The sequence below is a fragment of the Mesoplodon mirus genome (assembly GCF_964341445.2).
Source record: "Mesoplodon mirus genome assembly, chromosome: 10".
Lineage (NCBI taxonomy): Eukaryota > Metazoa > Chordata > Mammalia > Artiodactyla > Ziphiidae > Mesoplodon > Mesoplodon mirus.
Genome location: NC_138986.1, coordinates 109,760,035 through 109,781,059, shown reverse-complemented (window position 1 = coordinate 109,781,059; position 21,025 = coordinate 109,760,035). Strand labels below are relative to the sequence as shown.

The 21,025-nt window shown below is 46.2% G+C and overlaps 1 protein-coding gene across 1 annotated transcript in view; it reads right to left on the bottom strand.

The window, feature by feature from the left end:
* LOC309810913 (protein FAM170A-like) overlaps positions 1–21,025 on the bottom strand; it is a gene marked incomplete at both ends in the record, with an annotated part of 60,892 nt that overhangs the window by 31,667 nt on the left and 8,200 nt on the right. Inside the window, one exon of the mRNA XM_082633233.1 lies at positions 1,566–2,179. Coding sequence (XP_082489359.1) covers positions 1,566–2,179 — 614 coding nt within the window. The remainder of the gene's footprint in view (positions 1–1,565; positions 2,180–21,025) is intronic.

The following is a 21,025-nucleotide window of genomic DNA, read 5'->3' as shown; positions in this document are numbered from 1 at the left end:
AGCCCAATAATTCAGTTTTTTATAAAGAGAAGTTTCCTAATATTATTCCAAAATTTTAAAAATATGTAGTTGGATAACACTATGAAAAATTAACTGATATATTCTTTTATTATTTCTCTTTGCTCCCTGGATTTTTTTTCCTCATCCAGTCAGCTAGGCACTGTGAGCTCACTGCATTAGGAAGGTAAAGACTCAGCAGAAATGAGGGAGAAAAAAAGAAAATTCTCAGCTTTGGAATGTTCACAACGGAGGCCACAGTAAAACAGGTGAGAATTCTGTGAACAAAAAATAAATGTCGTCTCAAATGCAAAAAAGTATTCTCTGCACTGGGAGGCAGGAGAGGGAGGGAGGGAAGGACTGAAGGAGAGAGATCAGTGTGGCCAGGGACATGGAAACTGTGCTTGAGGACGATAGGCCCAGGAAGAGAATCAGAATCTGGAGAAGGTTCAGCCTGCACGTGATCATTGCCTCCAGCCAGCACCCTCATCTCAGACGTTGGGAAATTCAGAGAGAGAGTGGGAGTACGTCAGGAGGGCCACGCGCAGAGTCTGTGTGGCAGGGGTTGTGGCCGTTCCCTATTTGTGAGGAGTCCCCAGCAATTTGCAGGCCTCTTCTGGAAAATGCTGGCGGACGTCTCTAGTGCTTATGTGAAAGCTTGTTCACAAACCTTGAAAGATACAGATGTAGCTGACAGATAGATGCATAGATAGAAAAATGTCATTAAATCAAAGCTCCAGGAAAGGTTTGGAAAATGCCCTTTATTGCATAGGACGCTTCTATTGTCATATGATGTTAGACTGAGTGCCGGTCCCTTCATCCTCCTTCAGACCACGGCATTCTGTCTGCTACTCTCCCGAGGGTCCTTTCTTCTCCCTGGAAGGGATAAAGCAAATGAGGTAGAACAGGAAGAGACAAGAAGCACTCCAAGCTCTGCTGGTCAGGGTTACCCTCCAGCATTGCCTTAATGCTCAGAGCCACACACACCACAGTGAGCTTGGCTCCAGATCAACTACCACGCCACGAAGGTTCTGGAACATTTCCATATCTCGGGGGACCTCATTTCCACCTGACTCTCTTTCCTATTCCCCTTTGTCACAGAAGGCTAGGTCCAGTGGTCAGGGTGAGATCTCGGCTCAGGCCCAAGGCTCTCAGACCTCAAAGTTCTGGTCCTGCAAGGGCCCCTGTCCTCTCTTGAGACCACTCCTGGCTCTCTCTGCCGAGAAGGAGCTGCTGGCAGTACGTCCTCTAAGAGTTGAGGTCCATCGTGCAGACCCTGAGAAAACTCCTAGGAAAAGGCTCCACCTTCTTGTTTACGTCAACAGAGGTCAATGCCTTTGTTAGTGCTGGGTGTGTCCCATTTGATGCAACTGCAGAGCCATTAGGTCAACCAGCACATGTGTGCGGCCCCTTCCCTTAGACTCCTCTGGGCCCTCGTGACATAGGCTCAGAAGACTGCCAGCCTCAAGCCTTACCTCTTCCAAGGGACGGCCACACCGTCTTCCAGGATCTTCTGTCCCATGAATCTCAGTTGCTGTTTGGAACTCAAAGGAGAGAAAAGACCCTGCCTGCGGGGTCTCTTTGGGCTGGGGCCTTCCCCCGTGGGCTGCTCTCCCTCATTCTCCTTTTCTTCTTGCTTCTCTTCATCCTCCTCCTCCTCCTCCTCCTCCTCCTCCTCCTCCTCCTCAGGGGTGCTCTCGGATTCCACATTGCCCATCCACTGGGCCATGTTGAGATGAAAGACACGGCAGCTGAAGCCCTGCAGGACGCCGAACTTCACGTGCTGCTGGAGGATCTCCAAGGTGGGGAAGACCCGGCAGCAAGCCATGCACCTGAAGCTAGTCTCCATGGTCAGCATCCAGTCCGCTGTCTTGGCGCTGGGTCTCTCCTCGACAGCAGGTGGCCCTGATGGGCTGCCTGGCTCTGCCCTTTCCTCATACTCTTTCTCCTCCCCAGTGGGCTCACTGTCAGACAGGAGGCTTTTGGTGGACACATCAGAAGAGGGGTCAGTGGCTACTGCGCACACATCCTCAGGAAGGGTCACTTCTTCTATCGTCAGCTGCTTTTCAGGCAACCCCAAGGGTTTCTTTGTCTTCCAGGAGACAGCGACACCCTTGTTCACTTGTACCTGCATGTAGTATATTTTCATGCCCCTTTCCTCTTTGTCTGGGTGCAGATAGTTCTTACAGGGTGAAGAGGGTGAGGAGGAGACACAGTGTGATGGGGAAGCGGTCTCTCCTTCTTCCTGATCCTGGGCTAGGGGTGGTCTAGGCTGGGCAGTGTCTCGATGAAATCTCCGGATTCCTGAAAAAGGAAATGAAAATCATAATAACATGCATGGGCCATGCCGGAAGCTGAGGGAGCAGGTGTGGTAGACGAGAGAGGGACATTGGCACGACATAGCTATGTCGTGAGCTTGGTGTCTGTTGGCCGTAGGACGGAGTGGTGTATCGGGTGTCATCTGTGGGCTTTTAATGTGCGTGGGGGGGATACTGGAGCGGTGTCTATATACAGGGGTGTGGAGTATGGTGGTGAGGGCTGTAGTATGTGAGGGATGCGGCTGGATGCGTGTACGACGAGGAGTGTGAGTTTGGGAATATCGGTGGTGCATTCCTTGTGGAATGGGGCTGTGGTGCAGGAGAGTACTGTGGAGCACGTGCTTGGGGTTGATGTGCACTGAGAAGGGCTGTGCCTGGAGGGCACGTGTATGTGTGAGCTGTGTACACCTGAGCTGGATGGTCCTGCTCTCAGGCTGGAGGTGTATAATGCAGAACTCTGTCCTTCTCTGGAAGCAAAGGCAAAGACAAAGCCTACATTTTCCTCTGAAGATGCTTAATCTGGTCCCTCTTCCCTCCACCTCAAGCCCAGACCTTTCCGGCCCCTGCTCCTTGACTTCCCCACCATGGTAGTAGCAGTATTCACACACACACTCCCAGACTCAGCTGGCATCCATGCCCTCGGAACAGCTCAGGCATCCTGCCCAGGCTCCTCCACAGAGCCCTCATCACCTCTGATGACCCTGGATTTCCTCTCAGCCTCCCTGGGATCTGTGTGCCTCCTGCCTCACAGCCAAGCACCCCCTCACCTGAGGAGCCCCGCGCCCTTACCAGCGTAGCTGAGCTTGCGCAGAGTAGAAGTACAGAAGAAGTATTTAGAGGCAGAGGAGACCTCCCCTGCCCCTGAGCTGCAGCCTTGGGCCACCACTGTGGATCGAAGCCGAGGGGGATCCTCTTGTGACTTCGAGAGTCCTGAGGGAGGAATGAAAGGCTCAGGGTGGGTTCATCAGTCCTCTGTCCACCGATATTTACTGAGTGTGTGACACGTGTCAGGTGCAGTGAATACACACAGTTGAGAGTGTGGTTCCCAGTGGATCCTCCAGGATTTAATTCCAATCAATACTTATTCTCTCACTGTCTAGTTGGTAATGTAGGCCTCGGTGGTGACTGTGAGTGTGTGGGAAGAGTGAGTGATGTGTATCAGTTAAGTCTGTGGTAAGTGTGGGGTTGGCATCGGGAGCACAGTGCAGACGTGTCTATCTGTGTCTGTGGCCTTTGTGTGCATGGTTTCTGTTCACAAGTCAGGAATTCTGGGACATGTAACTTTTCCTCATTACATGGTGTGGCTTGTATTTATGGTGCGTGTTCATTCATTCATTCACCAAGATTCAGTAAGCAGCTACTCCTGTGTATCCGGCACTCTTGCATTGTTGTAGTCTTTGGTAACGCTGCACATTCTAGTAGGGGAAGACACACACTAAACAAAACTACAATAAATATATAATACATCAGCTGGTGGTAAGTATATAAGGGTTGCCAGACTTAGCGAACAAGAATACAAGGCACCCAGTTAAATTTCAGTTTCAGATAAACCCAGAATAATTTTTTAGTGTAAGTATTCCCATGCAGTATTTGGCCTGACTTAGTTTTAGTGTAAGTAGGGCCCATACAATATGTGGGACATACGGATACTGAAAACTTACTTGTTGTTTATCTGGAATTCAAATTGAACTGGATAGCCCATATTTTCTCTGGCAATCCTGACATGGGTTACTGAGACTGTGGTTTCCTGTGGTTTGTACAAAGCGGGTCTGGCATTACTCAAGAATGTGTTATAAGGGTGGTGTGTATGACACGTGACTGGTTCTTACAGAGGTATTTAGAGATGGCTGAAGTTAGCTGTGTTTGTGCAAGAGTTGAGGAAATACATGTATATATAGTGTGTGTGTGTGTGTGTGTCCTATATATATAGTGTGTGTGTCTATATACATATCTCATCTCCAGCGTTTGGTGTTGGAGGAGAGGATTGTGATACAGGTGGGTTGTATGAGAACGTAGTATAGGAGGGATGCGTGTATATACCTCCATGTGCTGTGTGTGGTTTAATAAGGAAGTTATATGTGGGGTGTGTGATATTTTTGCTGTATCAGAGTGTACATGGGTGTATGAGTTACTGTCTCCTAAAACACCCCTAACAAGAATTCTGTATACACTCCTAGGTACGCCGAGTGTCAGCCAGCTCCAGGCAGGGTGACAAGAACTTTACCACACAGATGTTATATCTGGTAAGCACTCTACCCCCATTCATCTCGCTCTTCTCTGCACTACCACACACACACACGCACACACACACACACACACACACTCACTCTCTCACACACACACACACAGGAACATAGAGCAAAATATTCTGAATGGTCAGGGGCAGTCATTGCCTTCCCCAGCCTGTCCCAGCCACTGCCTGGAAATCTGCCTGCTGTCTAGAGCTCCATTCCCAGGGCCCATCCTACAGTCTCCAGGGCCCTGGGCCTGGTAGGAGCTACTGGGCTCTAATCTGGGGCAGAGGCCTCTAGCTGGAGCTCTGGGGTGACCACCCCTCTCCCAGGGCAAGCTACTCGCTTACATTTAATGCACGCAGGCACCACGTGGCCCGTGGCTCTCAGAGCTCCCCGCAGGACCCTGAGGACATTTCTCACCCCCGCTCACGCGGTTTCAGTCTCTGGAAAACCCTTCCCTTCCCTTGATCTCCTTTGGGAAATTCTTCCTGTTGAAGGAATAAATCCTCCTTGCTTTCAATATGACACCATCCCTAGACAAACAATCTTCTTTCAAAGTGCATTCCACTTGTCAAGATATTTTTCAACAGGGCCTTCAACTCATGGGGCTTCTCTTTCCACTTTGGTAAAAGAGGCCAAGCAACTCATGGGTCTCTCTCAGCATCCTTGCGTCCTTCACATCCCCCACCTCATGACCCCAGGGAAAGATCCAAGAGAATAAGAGAGAAATCGGGGTCTGAGAAAAGCTGCACCTCTAGGTCTGTGCAAGCAGGATGCAGCCTGCTGTGAGTCCGACAAAGCTCCAGGCCCGGCTGCCCCAGGAGAGAGTCCTCAGACCAGCGGAGCTGACCTCCCATCTCCCAGGGGGCATCTGGCCATTCTGTGCCGTCTCACACCACAGGGACCCTCTGGATAGATACGGCAGCATCAGTGAGACAAGGTCTCTCGCTCCCTGCTTCACAGGTGACAAGTTCTCAGTCCCCCGCTTCCTGGAGAAGCTTCAGTTTGGCAGAAACCCATGTGCCCCAGACAAGTTGCCCCCCACATACCTCCACCGTTCTCGGCAGTTTCCTGGGACTCTTCATTTTCCAGATGTTTCCTCTTTTGTCGCCGTTCCATCGTACCAACTAGAAGTCTCCCTTAGAAGATGCCTCAAGAGATGTCCAACTCCTCCTCTTCCCTACAGGTTGGCCCTTCTTGGCTCTTGGGCAATCCGTTGAAATGATTCAATACAAATAAAAATGGTCAAGTCTCCTAAATGGCTGAAAAACTTGTACCACTTAGTGAACCAGCAGTACTGCCTAGTGCTCACCAGGGCTGTTATGTTTGCAAGGTTGCCAGGCGCACAGTGGAATTCTGTGACCTCAGTGATGACATCAGAGCATTCGGTGGACCTAGGTTGAGCACAGTGTCTGCAGTAGCACACGCCCCATTTTCAAGAACAATTCCTTTTTCCCAGCCGAAGCTTTCCCGTGAAATAGAAAGGTTCATACCATATCTATTATAAATTGTATCATACCATGTCTATTATAAAATTCACATTTTGATTGGAGATCTTTTAATGTCTTTTCTAGAGTGATTTAATATGAATATTTTAAATGGTCTCCAGTTTCCCTGTGGATTATTGACATTTTAAACTCTGCACTTCAATTTTCCCTCAATACGTGTAATTTTGTCACGGCTCTTTCTGTACTTAAAGATGAGGAACTATATAATTGATTTCTTCATTTTTTCCCCATCTCTTTCCAAGGTACTGCATTTGATTGTGTCTTGCGACTGAGTGAAAAATGCTAGTCCTTGAGTCAGGACATTGGGCCCTTTAGCAAGTAACTCAACCTATCTGGGCTTCAGCTTCTGTATGTGCGATCAAGAGGCTTGGACTAGCTGACTTTTCAAATGCTGTGTTTCTTTGATTCACTCTCACTTACTGATCTGCTCCGTAAGAAGAGGGTCTGTTCTCATAAAGTAACAACAGTCTTTTCCTAACCTTGGGTTGGGCGGAGTTTATCTGTTCGTACTCAGTTTGTTAGTTATATTGCCTTCTACGTATGCTTAGCTCTAAATAATTTATATGGCTCTTGTGACTATTTTTAGATCTTCTTTTTTTCTTATTTTCTTTTACAGTTTCTAATTTGTTATCGCCAGTGTAGAAGAGCCTGATTGACTTCTAAAATTTATTGATCTTGTATGTGTGTGCCTTGTTGAACCGTCTTATTAGTTCCTGCTAGTTTATCTGTGGGTTCTTTTGGGTCTCCTAGATAAATGAGCATATTAAATGTAAATAATGTGTTCTTTGGATAAAGTTTATTTTCTTGCATCTCTATGTATAGAAGCAATATGTTGAATTGATTTAAATATTTAAATATTACATACCTGTTATCACAATCTAACATTCTTTATCTTATTTTCTTTCAATCAATATTATGTTTTCAAGATTTATCCACGTGAATCCATATAGATCTAGGTCTTTGATTTTTGACTGTTTGATATTATTTGATCACATGCATATAGCATCATTTATTTTCCATTCAAGCATTATTGGACAATTGGATTGTTTCCCTCCCTTCTCTAGAACAAACAACATTTCCTAGAATATCCCTGAAGATGTCTGACAGTCGAGAAGGGCCAGGCTGCCCGAAGGACTGCTACTTGCTTTTTGCCACGTTCCAACAGGCCGTCTCCAGCCAGCAATTTGAAGCACAGCTGAAATGAGAACTGCCCCAAATGTGAAGATCTTAGGAGCTTCCTAGAAGGTGGGAGCTTAATGATAGGCATCCTGCTGGGATCCCAGGGGAGTCTGAGCTGGCCTGAAGCTCATCTTCCTCCTCCACCTCTCAAGAGAAATGTGGAGGAAAGAAGACTTCAAAAACTGTGAGCAGGCAGAGGGAGAGATATTGGGGGCCGAAGCTGTAACTGAGGTCTTGGAGTGGGCTCTGAGGACACAGAGCCTCTAGAGAGCCAGGCTCTGCCTTCTGAGAACTTCTCCCCTAAGGCTGCTCATAATTCACGTGATACCAGCCATATAGATCCGACTTGGCCCACACTGTCACAGAAAGCCTTATCAGAATCTCTTCTTCTTCATACACTCTTGTGTCTGTTACTTGGTTATTGCCTTTGGTGCTCCACTGATGTGAACCACAGTCTCTCGGGGATGGAGGACACTAGTGATCCATCTTGCTCTGTGGCCTCAGTCCACAGCTTGAGGGTAAGTGAAGAGGCCAAATGAAGGTCAAGAAGGAACGATGGAGTTTGAAGAGAAGACCTGAGTTAAGGGTGTCTTCTCAAGTCTTGATGACTGAAATGTAGCTCCAGTACCTGAAGTCCTGCTTGTTCTCAAGGCTGACCACGGGGCTGGGTGCACTCAGTGAAGGAACCGTATACACTTAGTATTTCCTTGCTTGCTCACACTTGCCCTACTCTGATACACCCTCTGCAAGACTGATCTTCCCCTGAAACAACTTTCCACCTGCTACTGTCATCTCAGGAACATTTGCTTCCCCTTCCTAGTGCTCCCCTAGAATGCCATTGCAGCCAATTCATAATTTGATAATCATGCTGCTTAGCATATTCTCAGCAACTTCTGATAAATTTTATTCACTTTATTCCATAGTCTTCACCCATCAATAATCTTCCTTAACTTCCTAGCTGCAGGTTAACCCATTCGGAATCATTTCTTTTTCTTTCTCTTCTTTGGCAAATCCTTTCTATCTTTTAAGGTCTTTTTCTTGTCTCTCTACCATCCTGCCTTCCTGAACTTCTTTTCTTTCGTTTAAGTAACTTTTCAATCTCCTTCCCCAATTTCCTCATACACATTGAGAGTTTATTCCTCACACGTTAGACAGCGGTTTATGAATGGCCAGGCATAATGGACTCAGAATGAGTTGGCACCCCCGAGGTACCTGTCTTGCTGGGGAGCCACAGGTGAAGGGCTGTCTGCTGGACATATGTTTGCATGGAGTCAGGCTGAGTGGCCTCAGGGTGTTTACTCTGCCCTTGTGTGTGTTTCTCGCTAGTTGGTTTCCTCGCCAGCCACCTGTGACCTCCCTCCATCCAGCCCAGGGAATCCTTCTCATCACAGGGGTAGGATGTTTGTCTCGTTTTCCATCACATCCTTTCCCCAAAGTTTGGTTGTGAGTTGTTCCCATTCCAAAGACCTTTCCTCTTTGAAGAGAAAAGAGAAAATCTTTTCTCTCCTTTCCTCTCACTTCACTTCTGCTCTATTATCTCCTCCGTCCAGAATGGCCCACTGACTCACATGGGTGTAGATCCGAAGATGGCAAGAACTGCCAGCAATTCTGAGATAATAATATGGATGGATCAGGAAAACTTGAAAACCTTTATCCCGCCACATTAAAAAAATTTGCACCTCCAGTGTATTCAGAGTCTCAGTGTAGAAACACAAATGATAGAGAAATTGAATGACACTCAAGTTTTTCTTTCCTCCTTTCCTGATTTATTCTAATCCTCCATGCTAACATGATGAACTATTTGTTAGGTAAAGTTTCAGACATTTTCTACCCATGCACACTTTTCTTCTTTTCACATAAGAGTGTGAACTAGGTCACTTTCAACATGCTGTGATTCTGTGATTCACTGTCTCCCACCGTGTCATCCACTGATAAAGTCATCTGTTTCACGGAGAACTATTTCCAATAGCTAATAGCCAATGTCTGTGGAGTGCTTACTCTGTGTCGGTTTCTTGTAACTACCTTACAGATCATTTGTACAACGTACCCATGGACCAGGTACAATTATGACCCCCAAGTGACAGATAAGTGCAGATAAGTACAAATAAATACAGAGGCCAAGTGACTTGCCCAAGACACTGGAGCAAATCAAAATCCATGCCTCTGTAATCATTTTGCTCTATTGCCTCTGTCTGGGAGGCTTGATGATTTGGCAACTAAAACCTTAAATAGCATGTTCCATTTTTATACCTGTGACACAAGCGTGGGGCTGTGATATGGGGTAACTAACCTGACTACTTTTGAAAACCCTTATGCACCTGGATGAAAGTAAGCCAGGGACTGCAAGCTATAGATTTAAGGTTTCCTACCAACTTTTAAAAATAGCTTCTTGAATGCAATTTACGTAGTGTCAAGTCTAGGATGTAGTCCAAATAGTAACAGAAAAATGGAGATATGTAGAAAAATACTTAAAGTTGACAAGTATTGGGAGTGTAGTATTTTGGGGGCCAGTGTGTAGACCACAGGAAAACTTGCTGTTTCCATCCCAAAGGGAAGAGCCCTACGTTGCAACTGCCAAGGTCCCTGGGGCAGCAAGTGTGCTCACTGCTTAGTAAAGAAGCATCCTCAGTTTGATAGAATCATATGGGAGCCTTACATTTGGTTAGCAGTTCTACATTCTTGATGTAATAATATTTTCAGGGTGTGGGAGGGTATCAAGCTCTGAAAATACCCTTGGAGAGATTTGCTTATTAAGTTTGGCTTTTTCAATCTCCCTACTACTTCTTGACTAAACACCAGGCGGTTTCCTTCACTTTTCAGAACCATGTTGTATTTCCCTTGTCTAATGAACTTTGAAATAATTTTGGATGAGCTATTAAGTTTGGGAGAAAATAAACATCTCTTTAAAATAAGGAAGATAATAACAATGACAAGTAGAAAAAGCTCTAAAACAGAGAATATCCTCCATTCTAGCCAATGACTGGGAGTAGAAGGTACGTGCTCGCTGTCCAGGACGTAGAAATAAAAGCTGAGGAGGCGCTGAGGCGTCTCCTGGATCTCTATGAGCCTCCATCATTTCTGAAGGGTAGGGTTGACAGATAAAATATAGGCTGTTTAGATAAATATGAATGTCAGAAAAACAACAAGTATATTTTTAAGATAAGTATGCCCCAAATAGTTCATAGGATGTACTTATACTAAAAATAATGACTTATTATTCATGTGAAGTTCAAGTTTAACTGGGTATCCTGTACTTTTATTTACTAAATCTGACAGCCCTACTGATGATCCACAATGGAGGCAGTTGAGGAGCGGTACATGCTGGCTCTCGGACAGTCAGAAATGGCTTCAGCAGATCCAGGTACAGTATGAAATTCTTTTTGGATGTAGCTCAGAAGCCATGGCCAGCCCTTGACTGCAAGTACTGCCTCGGGTTTCCCTGAGGTGGGGTAAACCGTCCTCTTAATGGCCTTTTGGTAAGTCTGGAAGACCATATCCAAGGGGAGCCCCAAAGTCAGTTTCATCCTCACAACCATGTTTCCAATTCCTGGAATTGGCTGCATGTGACTCACAAGAGCTGAGGAGGTTTGTGGAAATTGGGAGTGTCATAGCTTGAACCCTTGTAGGTAAAGTTTTGCTGTTGTGAGAGTTTTAACAGGAGCAATGTGAAAGACTCCAGGTCCCCAGGTAGATAGAAATAATCCTGTTCTACCTGTGTGTATGTGACAAGTCTCTAATAGTTCAGAGAGCAAGTATCTGGTCTTAGAAAGACTGATCCAAGCTTGGATGTTTCTGGCGACAAGGCAAGGTCCTGAGTTTCAAGTTCACCTTTTATGGTTGAGGAGACAATAAGGTGGTCAGAAGGGAAATCATGGAGGAGACCTTGGCTTCATCCATTGTGCAGGCTTGTATATGTGGTTCTATGTAGATTGTGTTTCAAAGGTGGAGCTTGTTTACAACTATGAACATTCTCCGATGTACTTTTTGGACCTTCATTCCCAGAGCGAGAGCAGTGCCGAGGCTCTAGAAATGCCATGGATATTCTGAGCTGTCAGTGGCATTTCCCAGGTACTGTTCCCCTGGTGCCGCTCCTTGAAATGTCCAAAGGGATTATCATCTGTCTTGTGGCGGGTCCTAGCATTGTGAAATGAAGCTGCTGCACCTGGCTCAGAGGATTTCGGATGCGGTGGGAGGAGTAGTAGTACTACGACTATAAATTGTATCACAGCATATCTATTCCATCTTGAGAGTGGGGTTGGGGGGTTATGAAGGGGGGCTTTTATTGTACTTTTATACATTGTACCCTTGAAACTAATTCAATTTTTTTAAATTAATTAATTTATTTTGGGCTGCATTGGGTCTTTGTTGCTGCTAGCGGGTGTTCTCTAGTTGCAGTGCGCCGGGGCTCCTCTTGGCTGTGGTGCACGGACTTCTCATTGCAGTGGCTTCTCTTGTTGCGGAGCATGGGCTCTAGGCACGCAGGCTTCCGTAGTCGTGGCACGTGGGCTCTGTTGATGTGGCACACGGGCTCTAGAGCGCAGGCTCAGTAGTTGTGGCGCGCGGGCTTAGTTACTCCGTGGCACGTGGGATCTTCCCAGACCAGGGCTCGAACCCATGTCCCCTGCATTCGCAGGCATATTCGTAACTACCGCCCCACCAGGGAAGCCCAATAATTCAGTTTTTTATAAAGAGAAGTTTCCTAATATTATTCCAAAATTTTAAAACTATGTAGTTGGATAACACTATGAAAAATTAACTGATATATTCTTTTATTATTTCTCTTTGCTCCCTGGATTTTTTTTCCTCATCCAGTCAGCTAGGCACTGTGAGCTCACTGCATTAGGAAGGTAAAGACTCAGCAGAAATGAGGGAGAAAAAAAGAAAATTCTCAGCTTTGGAATGTTCACAACGGAGGCCACAGTAAAACAGGTGAGAATTCTGTGAACAAAAAATAAATGTCGTCTCAAATGCAAAAAAGTATTCTCTGCACTGGGAGGCAGGAGAGGGAGGGAGGGAAGGACTGAAGGAGAGAGATCAGTGTGGCCAGGCACATGGAAACTGTGCTTGAGGACGATAGGCCCAGGAAGAGAATCAGAATCTGGAGAAGGTTCAGCCTGCACGTGATCATTGCCTCCAACCAGCACCCTCATCTCAGACGTTGGGAAATTCAGAGAGAGAGTGGGAGTACGTCAGGAGGGCCACGCACAGAGTCTGTGTGGCAGGGGTTGTGGCCGTTCCCTATTTGTGAGGAGTCCCCAGCAATTTGCAGGCCTCTTCGGGAAAATGCTGGCGGACGTCTCTAGTGCTTATGTGAAAGCTTGTTCACAAACCTTGAAAGATACAGATGTAGCTGACAGATAGATGCATAGATAGAAAAATGTCATTAAATCAAAGCTCCAGGAAAGGTTTGGAAAATGCCCTTTATTGCATAGGACGCTTCTATTGTCATATGATGTTAGACTGAGTGCCGGTCCCTTCATCCTCCTTCAGACCACGGCATTCTGTCTGCTACTCTCCCGAGGGTCCTTTCTTCTCCCTGGAAGGGATAAAGCAAATGAGGTAGAACAGGAAGAGACAAGAAGCACTCCAAGCTCTGCTGGTCAGGGTTACCCTCCAGCATTGCCTTAATGCTCAGAGCCACACACACCACAGTGAGCTTGGCTCCAGATCAACTACCACGCCACGAAGGTTCTGGAACATTTCCATATCTCGGGGGACCTCATTTCCACGTGACTCTCTTTCCTATTCCCCTTTGTCACAGAAGGCTAGGTCCAGTGGTCAGGGTGAGATCTCGGCTCAGGCCCAAGGCTCTCAGACCTCAAAGTTCTGGTCCTGCAAGGGCCCCTGTCCTCTCTTGAGACCACTCCTGGCTCTCTCTGCCGAGAAGGAGCTGCTGGCAGTACGTCCTCTAAGAGTTGAGGTCCATCGTGCAGACCCTGAGAAAACTCCTAGGAAAAGGCTCCACCTTCTTGTTTACGTCAACAGAGGTCAATGCCTTTGTTAGTGCTGGGTGTGTCCCATTTGATGCAACTGCAGAGCCATTAGGTCAACCAGCACATGTGTGCGGCCCCTTCCCTTAGACTCCTCTGGGCCCTCGTGACATAGGCTCAGAAGACTGCCAGCCTCAAGCCTTACCTCTTCCAAGGGACGGCCACACCGTCTTCCAGGATCTTCTGTCCCATGAATCTCAGTTGCTGTTTGGAACTCAAAGGAGAGAAAAGACCCTGCCTGCGGGGTCTCTTTGGGCTGGGGCCTTCCCCCGTGGGCTGCTCTCCCTCATTCTCCTTTTCTTCTTGCTTCTCTTCATCCTCCTCCTCCTCCTCCTCCTCCTCCTCCTCCTCCTCCTCCTCCTCCTCCTCCTCCTCAGGGGAGCTCTCGGATTCCACATTGCCCATCCACTGGGCCATGTTGAGATGAAAGACACGGCAGCTGAAGCCCTGCAGGACGCCGAACTTCACGTGCTGCTGGAGGATCTCCAAGGTGGGGAAGACCCGGCAGCAAGCCATGCACCTGAAGCTAGTCTCCATGGTCAGCATCCAGTCCGCTGTCTTGGCGCTGGGTCTCTCCTCGACAGCAGGTGGCCCTGATGGGCTGCCTGGCTCTGTCCTTTCCTCATACTCTTTCTCCTCCCCAGTGGGCTCACTGTCAGACAGGAGGCTTTTGGTGGACACATCAGAAGAGGGGTCAGTGGCTACTGCGCACACATCCTCAGGAAGGGTCACTTCTTCTATCGTCAGCTGCTTTTCAGGCAACCCCAAGGGTTTCTTTGTCTTCCAGGAGACAGCGACACCCTTGTTCACTTGTACCTGCATGTAGTATATTTTCATGCCCCTTTCCTCTTTGTCTGGGTGCAGATAGTTCTTACAGGGTGAAGAGGGTGAGGAGGAGACACAGTGTGATGGGGAAGCGGTCTCTCCTTCTTCCTGATCCTGGGCTAGGGGTGGTCTAGGCTGGGCAGTGTCTCGATGAAATCTCCGGATTCCTGAAAAAGGAAATGAAAATCATAATAACATGCATGGGCCATGCCGGAAGCTGAGGGAGCAGGTGTGGTAGACGAGAGAGGGACATTGGCACGACATAGCTATGTCGTGAGCTTGGTGTCTGTTGGCCGTAGGACGGAGTGGTGTATCGGGTGTCATCTGTGGGCTTTTAATGTGCGTCGGGGGGGATACTGGAGCGGTGTCTATATACAGGGGTGTGGAGTATGGTGGTGAGGGCTGCAGTATGTGAGGGATGCGGCTGGATGCGTGTACGACGAGGAGTGTGAGTTTGGGAATATCGGTGGTGCATTCCTTGTGGAATGGGGCTGTGGTGCAGGAGAGTACTGTGGAGCACGTGCTTGGGGTTGATGTGCACTGAGAAGGGCTGTGCCTGGAGGGCACGTGTATGTGTGAGCTGTGTACACCTGAGCTGGATGGTCCTGCTCTCAGGCTGGAGGTGTATAATGCAGAACTCTGTCCTTCTCTGGAAGCAAAGGCAAAGACAAAGCCTACATTTTCCTCTGAAGATGCTTAATCTGGTCCCTCTTCCCTCCACCTCAAGCCCAGACCTTTCCGACCCCTGCTCCTTGACTTCCCCACCATGGTAGTAGCAGTATTCACACACACACTCCCAGACTCAGCTGGCATCCATGCCCTCGGAACAGCTCAGGCATCCTGCCCAGGCTCCTCCACAGAGCCCTCATCACCTCTGATGACCCTGGATTTCCTCTCAGCCTCCCTGGGATCTGTGTGCCTCCTGCCTCACAGCCAAGCACCCCCTCACCTGAGGAGCCCCGCGCCCTTACCAGCGTAGCTTAGCTTGCGCAGAGTAGAAGTACAGAAGAAGTATTTAGAGGCAGAGGAGACCTCCCCTGCCCCTGGGCTGCAGCCTTGGGCCACCACTGTGGATCCAAGCCGAGGGGGATCCTCTTGTGACTTCGAGATTCCTGAGGGAGGAATGAAAGGCTCAGGGTGGGTTCATCAGTCCTCTGTCCACAGATATTTACTGAGTGTGTGACACGTGTCAGGGGCAGTGGATACACACAGTTGAGAGTGTGGTTCCCAGTGGATCCTCCAGGATTTAATTCCAATCAATACTTATTCTCTCACTGTCTAGTTGGTAATGTAGGCCTCAGTGGTGACTGTGAGTGTGTGGGAAGAGTGAGTGATGTGTATCAGTTAAGTCTGTGGTAAGTGTGGGGTTGGCATGGGGAGCACAGTGCAGACGTGTCTATCTGTGTCTGTGGCCTTTGTGTGCATGGTTTCTGTTCACAAGTCAGGAATTCTGGGACATGTAACTTTTCCTCATTACATGGTGTGGCTTGTATTTATGGTGCGTGTTCATTCATTCATTCACCAAGATTCAGTAAGCAGCTACTCCTGTGTATCCGGCACTCTTGCATTGTTGTAGTCTTTGGTAACGCTGCACATTCTAGTAGGGGAAGACACACACTAAACAAAACTACAATAAATATATAATACATCAGCTGGTGGTAAGTATATAAGGGTTGCCAGACTTAGCGAACAAGAATACAAGGCACCCAGTTAAATTTCAGTTTCAGATAAACCCAGAATAATTTTTTAGTGTAAGTATTCCCATGCAGTATTTGGCCTGACTTAGTTTTAGTGTAAGTAGGGCCCATACAATATGTGGGACATACGGATACTGAAAAATTACTTGTTGTTTATCTGGAATTCAAATTGAACTGGATAGCCCATATTTTCTCTGGCAATCCTGACATGGGTTACTGAGACTGTGGTTTCCTGTGGTTTGTACAAAGCGGGTCTGGCATTACTCAAGAATGTGTTATAAGGGTGGTGTGTATGACACGTGACTGGTTCTTACAGAGGTATTTAGAGATGGCTGAAGTTAGCTGTGTTTGTGCAAGAGTTGAGGAAATACATGTATATATAGTGTGTGTGTGTGTGTGTGTGTCCTATATATATAGTGTGTGTGTCTATATACATATCTCATCTCCAGCGTTTGGTGTTGGAGGAGAGGATTGTGATACAGGTGGGTTGTATGAGAACGTAGTATAGGAGGGATGCGTGTATATACCTCCATGTGCTGTGTGTGGTTTAATAAGGAAGTTATATGTGGGGTGTGTGATATTTTTGCTGTATCAGAGTGTACATGGGTGTATGAGTTACTGTCTCCTAAAACACCCCTAACAAGAATTCTGTATACACTCCTAGGTACGCCGAGTGTCAGCCAGCTCCAGGCAGGGTGACAAGAACTTTACCACACAGATGTTATATCTGGTAAGCACTCTACCCCCATTCATCTCGCTCTTCTCTGCACTACCACACACACACACGCACACACACACACACACACACACTCACTCTCTCACACACACACACACAGGAACATAGAGCAAAATATTCTGAATGGTCAGGGGCAGTCATTGCCTTCCCCAGCCTGTCCCAGCCACTGCCTGGAAATCTGCCTGCTGTCTAGAGCTCCATTCCCAGGGCCCATCCTACAGTCTCCAGGGCCCTGGGCCTGGTAGGAGCTACTGGGCTCTAATCTGGGGCAGAGGCCTCTAGCTGGAGCTCTGGGGTTACCACGCCTCTCCCAGGGCAGGCTACTCGCCTACATTTAATGCACGCAGGCACCACGTGGCCCGTGGCTCTCAGAGCTCCCCGCAGGACCCTGAGGCCATTTCTCACCCCCGCTCACGCGGTCTCAGTCTCTGGAAAACCCTTCCCTTCCCTTGATCTCCTTTGGGAAATTCTTCCTGTTGAAGGAATAAATCCTCCTTGCTTTCAATATGACACCATCCCTAGACAAACAATCTTCTTTCAAAGTGCATTCCACTTGTCAAGATATTTTTCAACAGGGCCTTCAACTCATGGGGCTTCTCTTTCCACTTTGGTAAAAGAGGCCAAGCAACTCATGGGTCTCTCTCAGCATCCTTGCATCCTTCACATCCCCCACCTCATGACCCCAGGGAAAGATCCAAGAGAATAAGAGAGAAATCGGGGTCTGAGAAAAGCTGCACCTCTAGGTCTGTGCAAGCAGGATGCAGCCTGCTGTGAGTCCGACAAAGCTCCAGGCCCGGCTGCCCCAGGAGAGAGTCCTCAGACCAGCGGAGCTGACCTCCCATCTCCCAGGGGGCATCTGGCCATTCTGTGCCGTCTCACACCACAGGGACCCTCTGGATAGATACGGCAGCATCAGTGAGACAAGGTCTCTCGCTCCCTGCTTCACAGGTGACACGTTCTCAGTCCCCCGCTTCCTGGAGAAGCTTCAGTTTGGCAGAAACCCATGTGCCCCAGACAAGTTGCCCCCCACATACCTCCACCGTTCTCGGCAGTTTCCTGGGACTCTTCATTTTCCAGATGTTTCCTCTTTTGTCGCCGTTCCATCGTACCAACTAGAAGTCTCCCTTAGAAGATGCCTCAAGAGATGTCCAACTCCTCCTCTTCCCTACAGGTTGGCCCTTCTTGGCTCTTGGGCAATCCGTTGAAATGATTCAATACAAATAAAAATGGTCAAGTCTCCTAAATGGCTGAAAAACTTGTACCACTTAGTGAACCAGCAGTACTGCCTAGTGCTCACCAGGGCTGTTATGTTTGCAAGGTTGCCAGGCGCACAGTGGAATTCTGTGACCTCAGTGATGACATCAGAGCATTCGGTGGACCTAGGTTGAGCACAGTGTCTGCAGTAGCACACGCCCCATTTTCAAGAACAATTCCTTTTTCCCAGCCGAAGCTTTCCCGTGAAATAGAAAGGTTCATACCATATCTATTATAAATTGTATCATACCATGTCTATTATAAAATTCACATTTTGATTGGAGATCTTTTTTTTTTTTTTTTTTTTTGCTTTATAACAAATTTAATCAGTTATACATATACATATGTTTCCATATCCCCTCCCTTTTGCGTCTCCCTCCCATCCTCCCTATCCCACCCCTCCAGGCGGTCACAAAGCACCGAGGTGATCTCCCTGAGCTATGCGGCTGCTTCCCACTAGCTATCTACCTTACGTTTGGTAGTGTATATATGTCCATGCCGCTCTTTCACTTTGTCACAGCTTACCCTTCCCCCTCCACATATCCTCAAGTCCATTCTCTAGTAGGTCTGTGTCTTTATTCCTGTCTTAACCCTATGTTCTTCATGACATTTTTTTTTCTTAAATTCCATATATATGTGTTAGCATACAGTATTTGTCTTTCTCTTTCTGACTTACTTCACTCTGTATGACACACTCTAGGTCTATCCACCTCATTACAAATAGCTCAATTTCATTTCTTTTTATGGCTGAGTAATATTCCATTGTATATATGTGCCACATCTTCTTTATCCATTCATCCGATGATGGACACTTAGGTTGTTTCCATCTCTGGGCTATTGTAAATAGGGCTGCTATGAACATTTTGGTACATGTCTCTTTTTGAATTATGGTTTTCTCAGGGTATATGCCTAGTAGTGGGATTGCTGGGTCATATGGTAGTTCTATTTGTAGTTTTTTAAGGAACCTCCATACCGTTCTCCACAGTGGTTGTACCAATTCACATTCCCACCAGCAGTGCAAGAGTGTTCCCTTTTTTCCACACCCTCTCCAGCATTTATTGTTTCTAGATTTTTTGATGATGGCCATTCTGACTGGTGTGAGATGATATCTCATTGTAGTTTTGATTTGCATTTCTCTAATGAGTAAAGATGTTGAGCATCCTTTCATGTGTTTGTTGGCACTCTGTATATCTTCTGTGGAGAAATGTCTATTTAGGTCTTCTGCCCATTTTTGGATTGGGTTGTTTGTTTTTTTCTTATTGAGCTGCATGAGCTGCTTATAAATTTTGGAGATTAATCCTTTGTCAGTTGCTTCATTTGCAAATATTTTCTCCCATTCTGAGGGTTGTCTTTTGGTCTTGTTTATGGTTTCCTTTGCTGTGCAAAAGCTTTTAAGTTTCATTAGGTCCCATGTGTTTATTTTTGTCTTTATTTCCATTTCTCTAGGAGGTGGGTCAAAAAGGATCTTGCTGTGATTTATGTCATAGAGTGTCCTGCCTATGTTTTCCTCTAAGAGTTTGATAGTGTCTGGCCTTACATTTAGGTCTTTAATCCATTTTGAGCTTATTTTTGTGTATGGTGTTAGGGAGTGATCTAATCTCATACTTTTACATGTCCCTATCCAGTTTTCCCAGCACCACTTATTGAAGAGACTGTCCTTTCTCCACTGTACATTCCTGCCTCCTTTATCAAAGATAAGGTGACCATATGTCCGTGGGTTTAACTCTGGGCTTTCTATCCTGTTCCATTGATCTATCTTTCTGTTTTTGTGCCAGTACCATACTGTCTTGATTACTGTAGCCTTGTAGTATAGTCTGAAGTCAGGGAGCCTGATTCCTCCAGCTCCATTTTTCGTTCTCAAGATTGCTTTGGCTATTCGGGGTCTTTTGTGTTTCCATACAAATTGTGAAATTTTTTGTTCTAGTTCTGTGAAAAATGCCAGTGGTAATTTGATAGGGATTGCATTGAATCTGTAGATTGCTTTGGGTAGTAGAGTCATTTTCACAATGTTGATTCTTCCAATCCAAGAACATGGTACATCTCTCCATCTATTTGTATCATCTTTAATTTCTTTCATCAGTGTCTTATAATTTTCTGCATACAGGTCTTTTGTCTTGATTGGAGATCTTTTAATGTCTTTTCTAGAGAGATTTAATATGAATATTTTAAATGGTCTCCAGTTTCCCTGTGGATTATTGACATTTTAAACTCTGCACTTCAATTTTCCCTCAATACGTGTAATTTTGTCACGGCTCTTTCTGTACTTAAAGATGAGGAACTATATAATTGACTTCTTCATTTTTTCCCCATCTCTTTCCAAGGTACTGCATTTGATTGTGTCTTGCGACTGAGTGAAAAATGCTAGTCCTTGAGTCAGGACATTGGGCCCTTTAGCAAGTAACTCAACCTATCTGGGCTTCAGCTTCTGTATGTGCGATCAAGAGGCTTGGACTAGCTGACTTTTCAAATGCTGTGTTTCTTTGATTCACTCTCACTTACTGATCTGCTCCGTAAGAAGAGGGTCTGTTCTCATAAAGTAACAACAGTCTTTTCCTAACCTTGGGTTGGGCGGAGTTTATCTGTTCATACTCAGTTTGTTAGTTATATTGCCTTCTACGTATGCTTAGCTCTAAATAATTTATATGGCTCTTGTGACTATTTTTAGATCTTCTTTTTTTCTTATTTTCTTTTACAGTTTCTAATTTGTTATCGCCAGTGTAGAAGAGCCTGATTGACTTCTAAAATTTATTGATCTTGTATGTGTGTGCCTTGTTGAACCGTCTTATTAGTTCCTGCTAGTTTATCTGTGGGTTCTTTTGGGTCTCCTAGATAAATGAGCATATTAAATGTAAATAATGTGTTCTTTGGATAAAGTTTATTTTCTTGCATCTCTATGTATAGAAGCAATATGTTGAATTGATTTAAATATTTAAATATTACATACCTGTTATCACAATCTAACATTCTTTATCTTATTTTCTTTCAATCAATATTATGTTTTCAAGATTTATCCACGTGAATCCATATAGATCTAGGTCTTTGATTTTTGACTGTTTGATATTATTTGATCACATGCATATAGCATCATTTATTTTCCATTCAAGCATTATTGGACAATTGGATTGTTTCCCTCCCTTCTCTAGAACAAACAACATTTCCTAGAATATCCCTGAAGATGTCTGACAGTCGAGAAGGGCCAGGCTGCCCGAAGGACTGCTACTTGCTTTTTGCCACGTTCCAACAGGCCGTCTCCAGCCAGCAATTTGAAGCACAGCTGAAATGAGAAC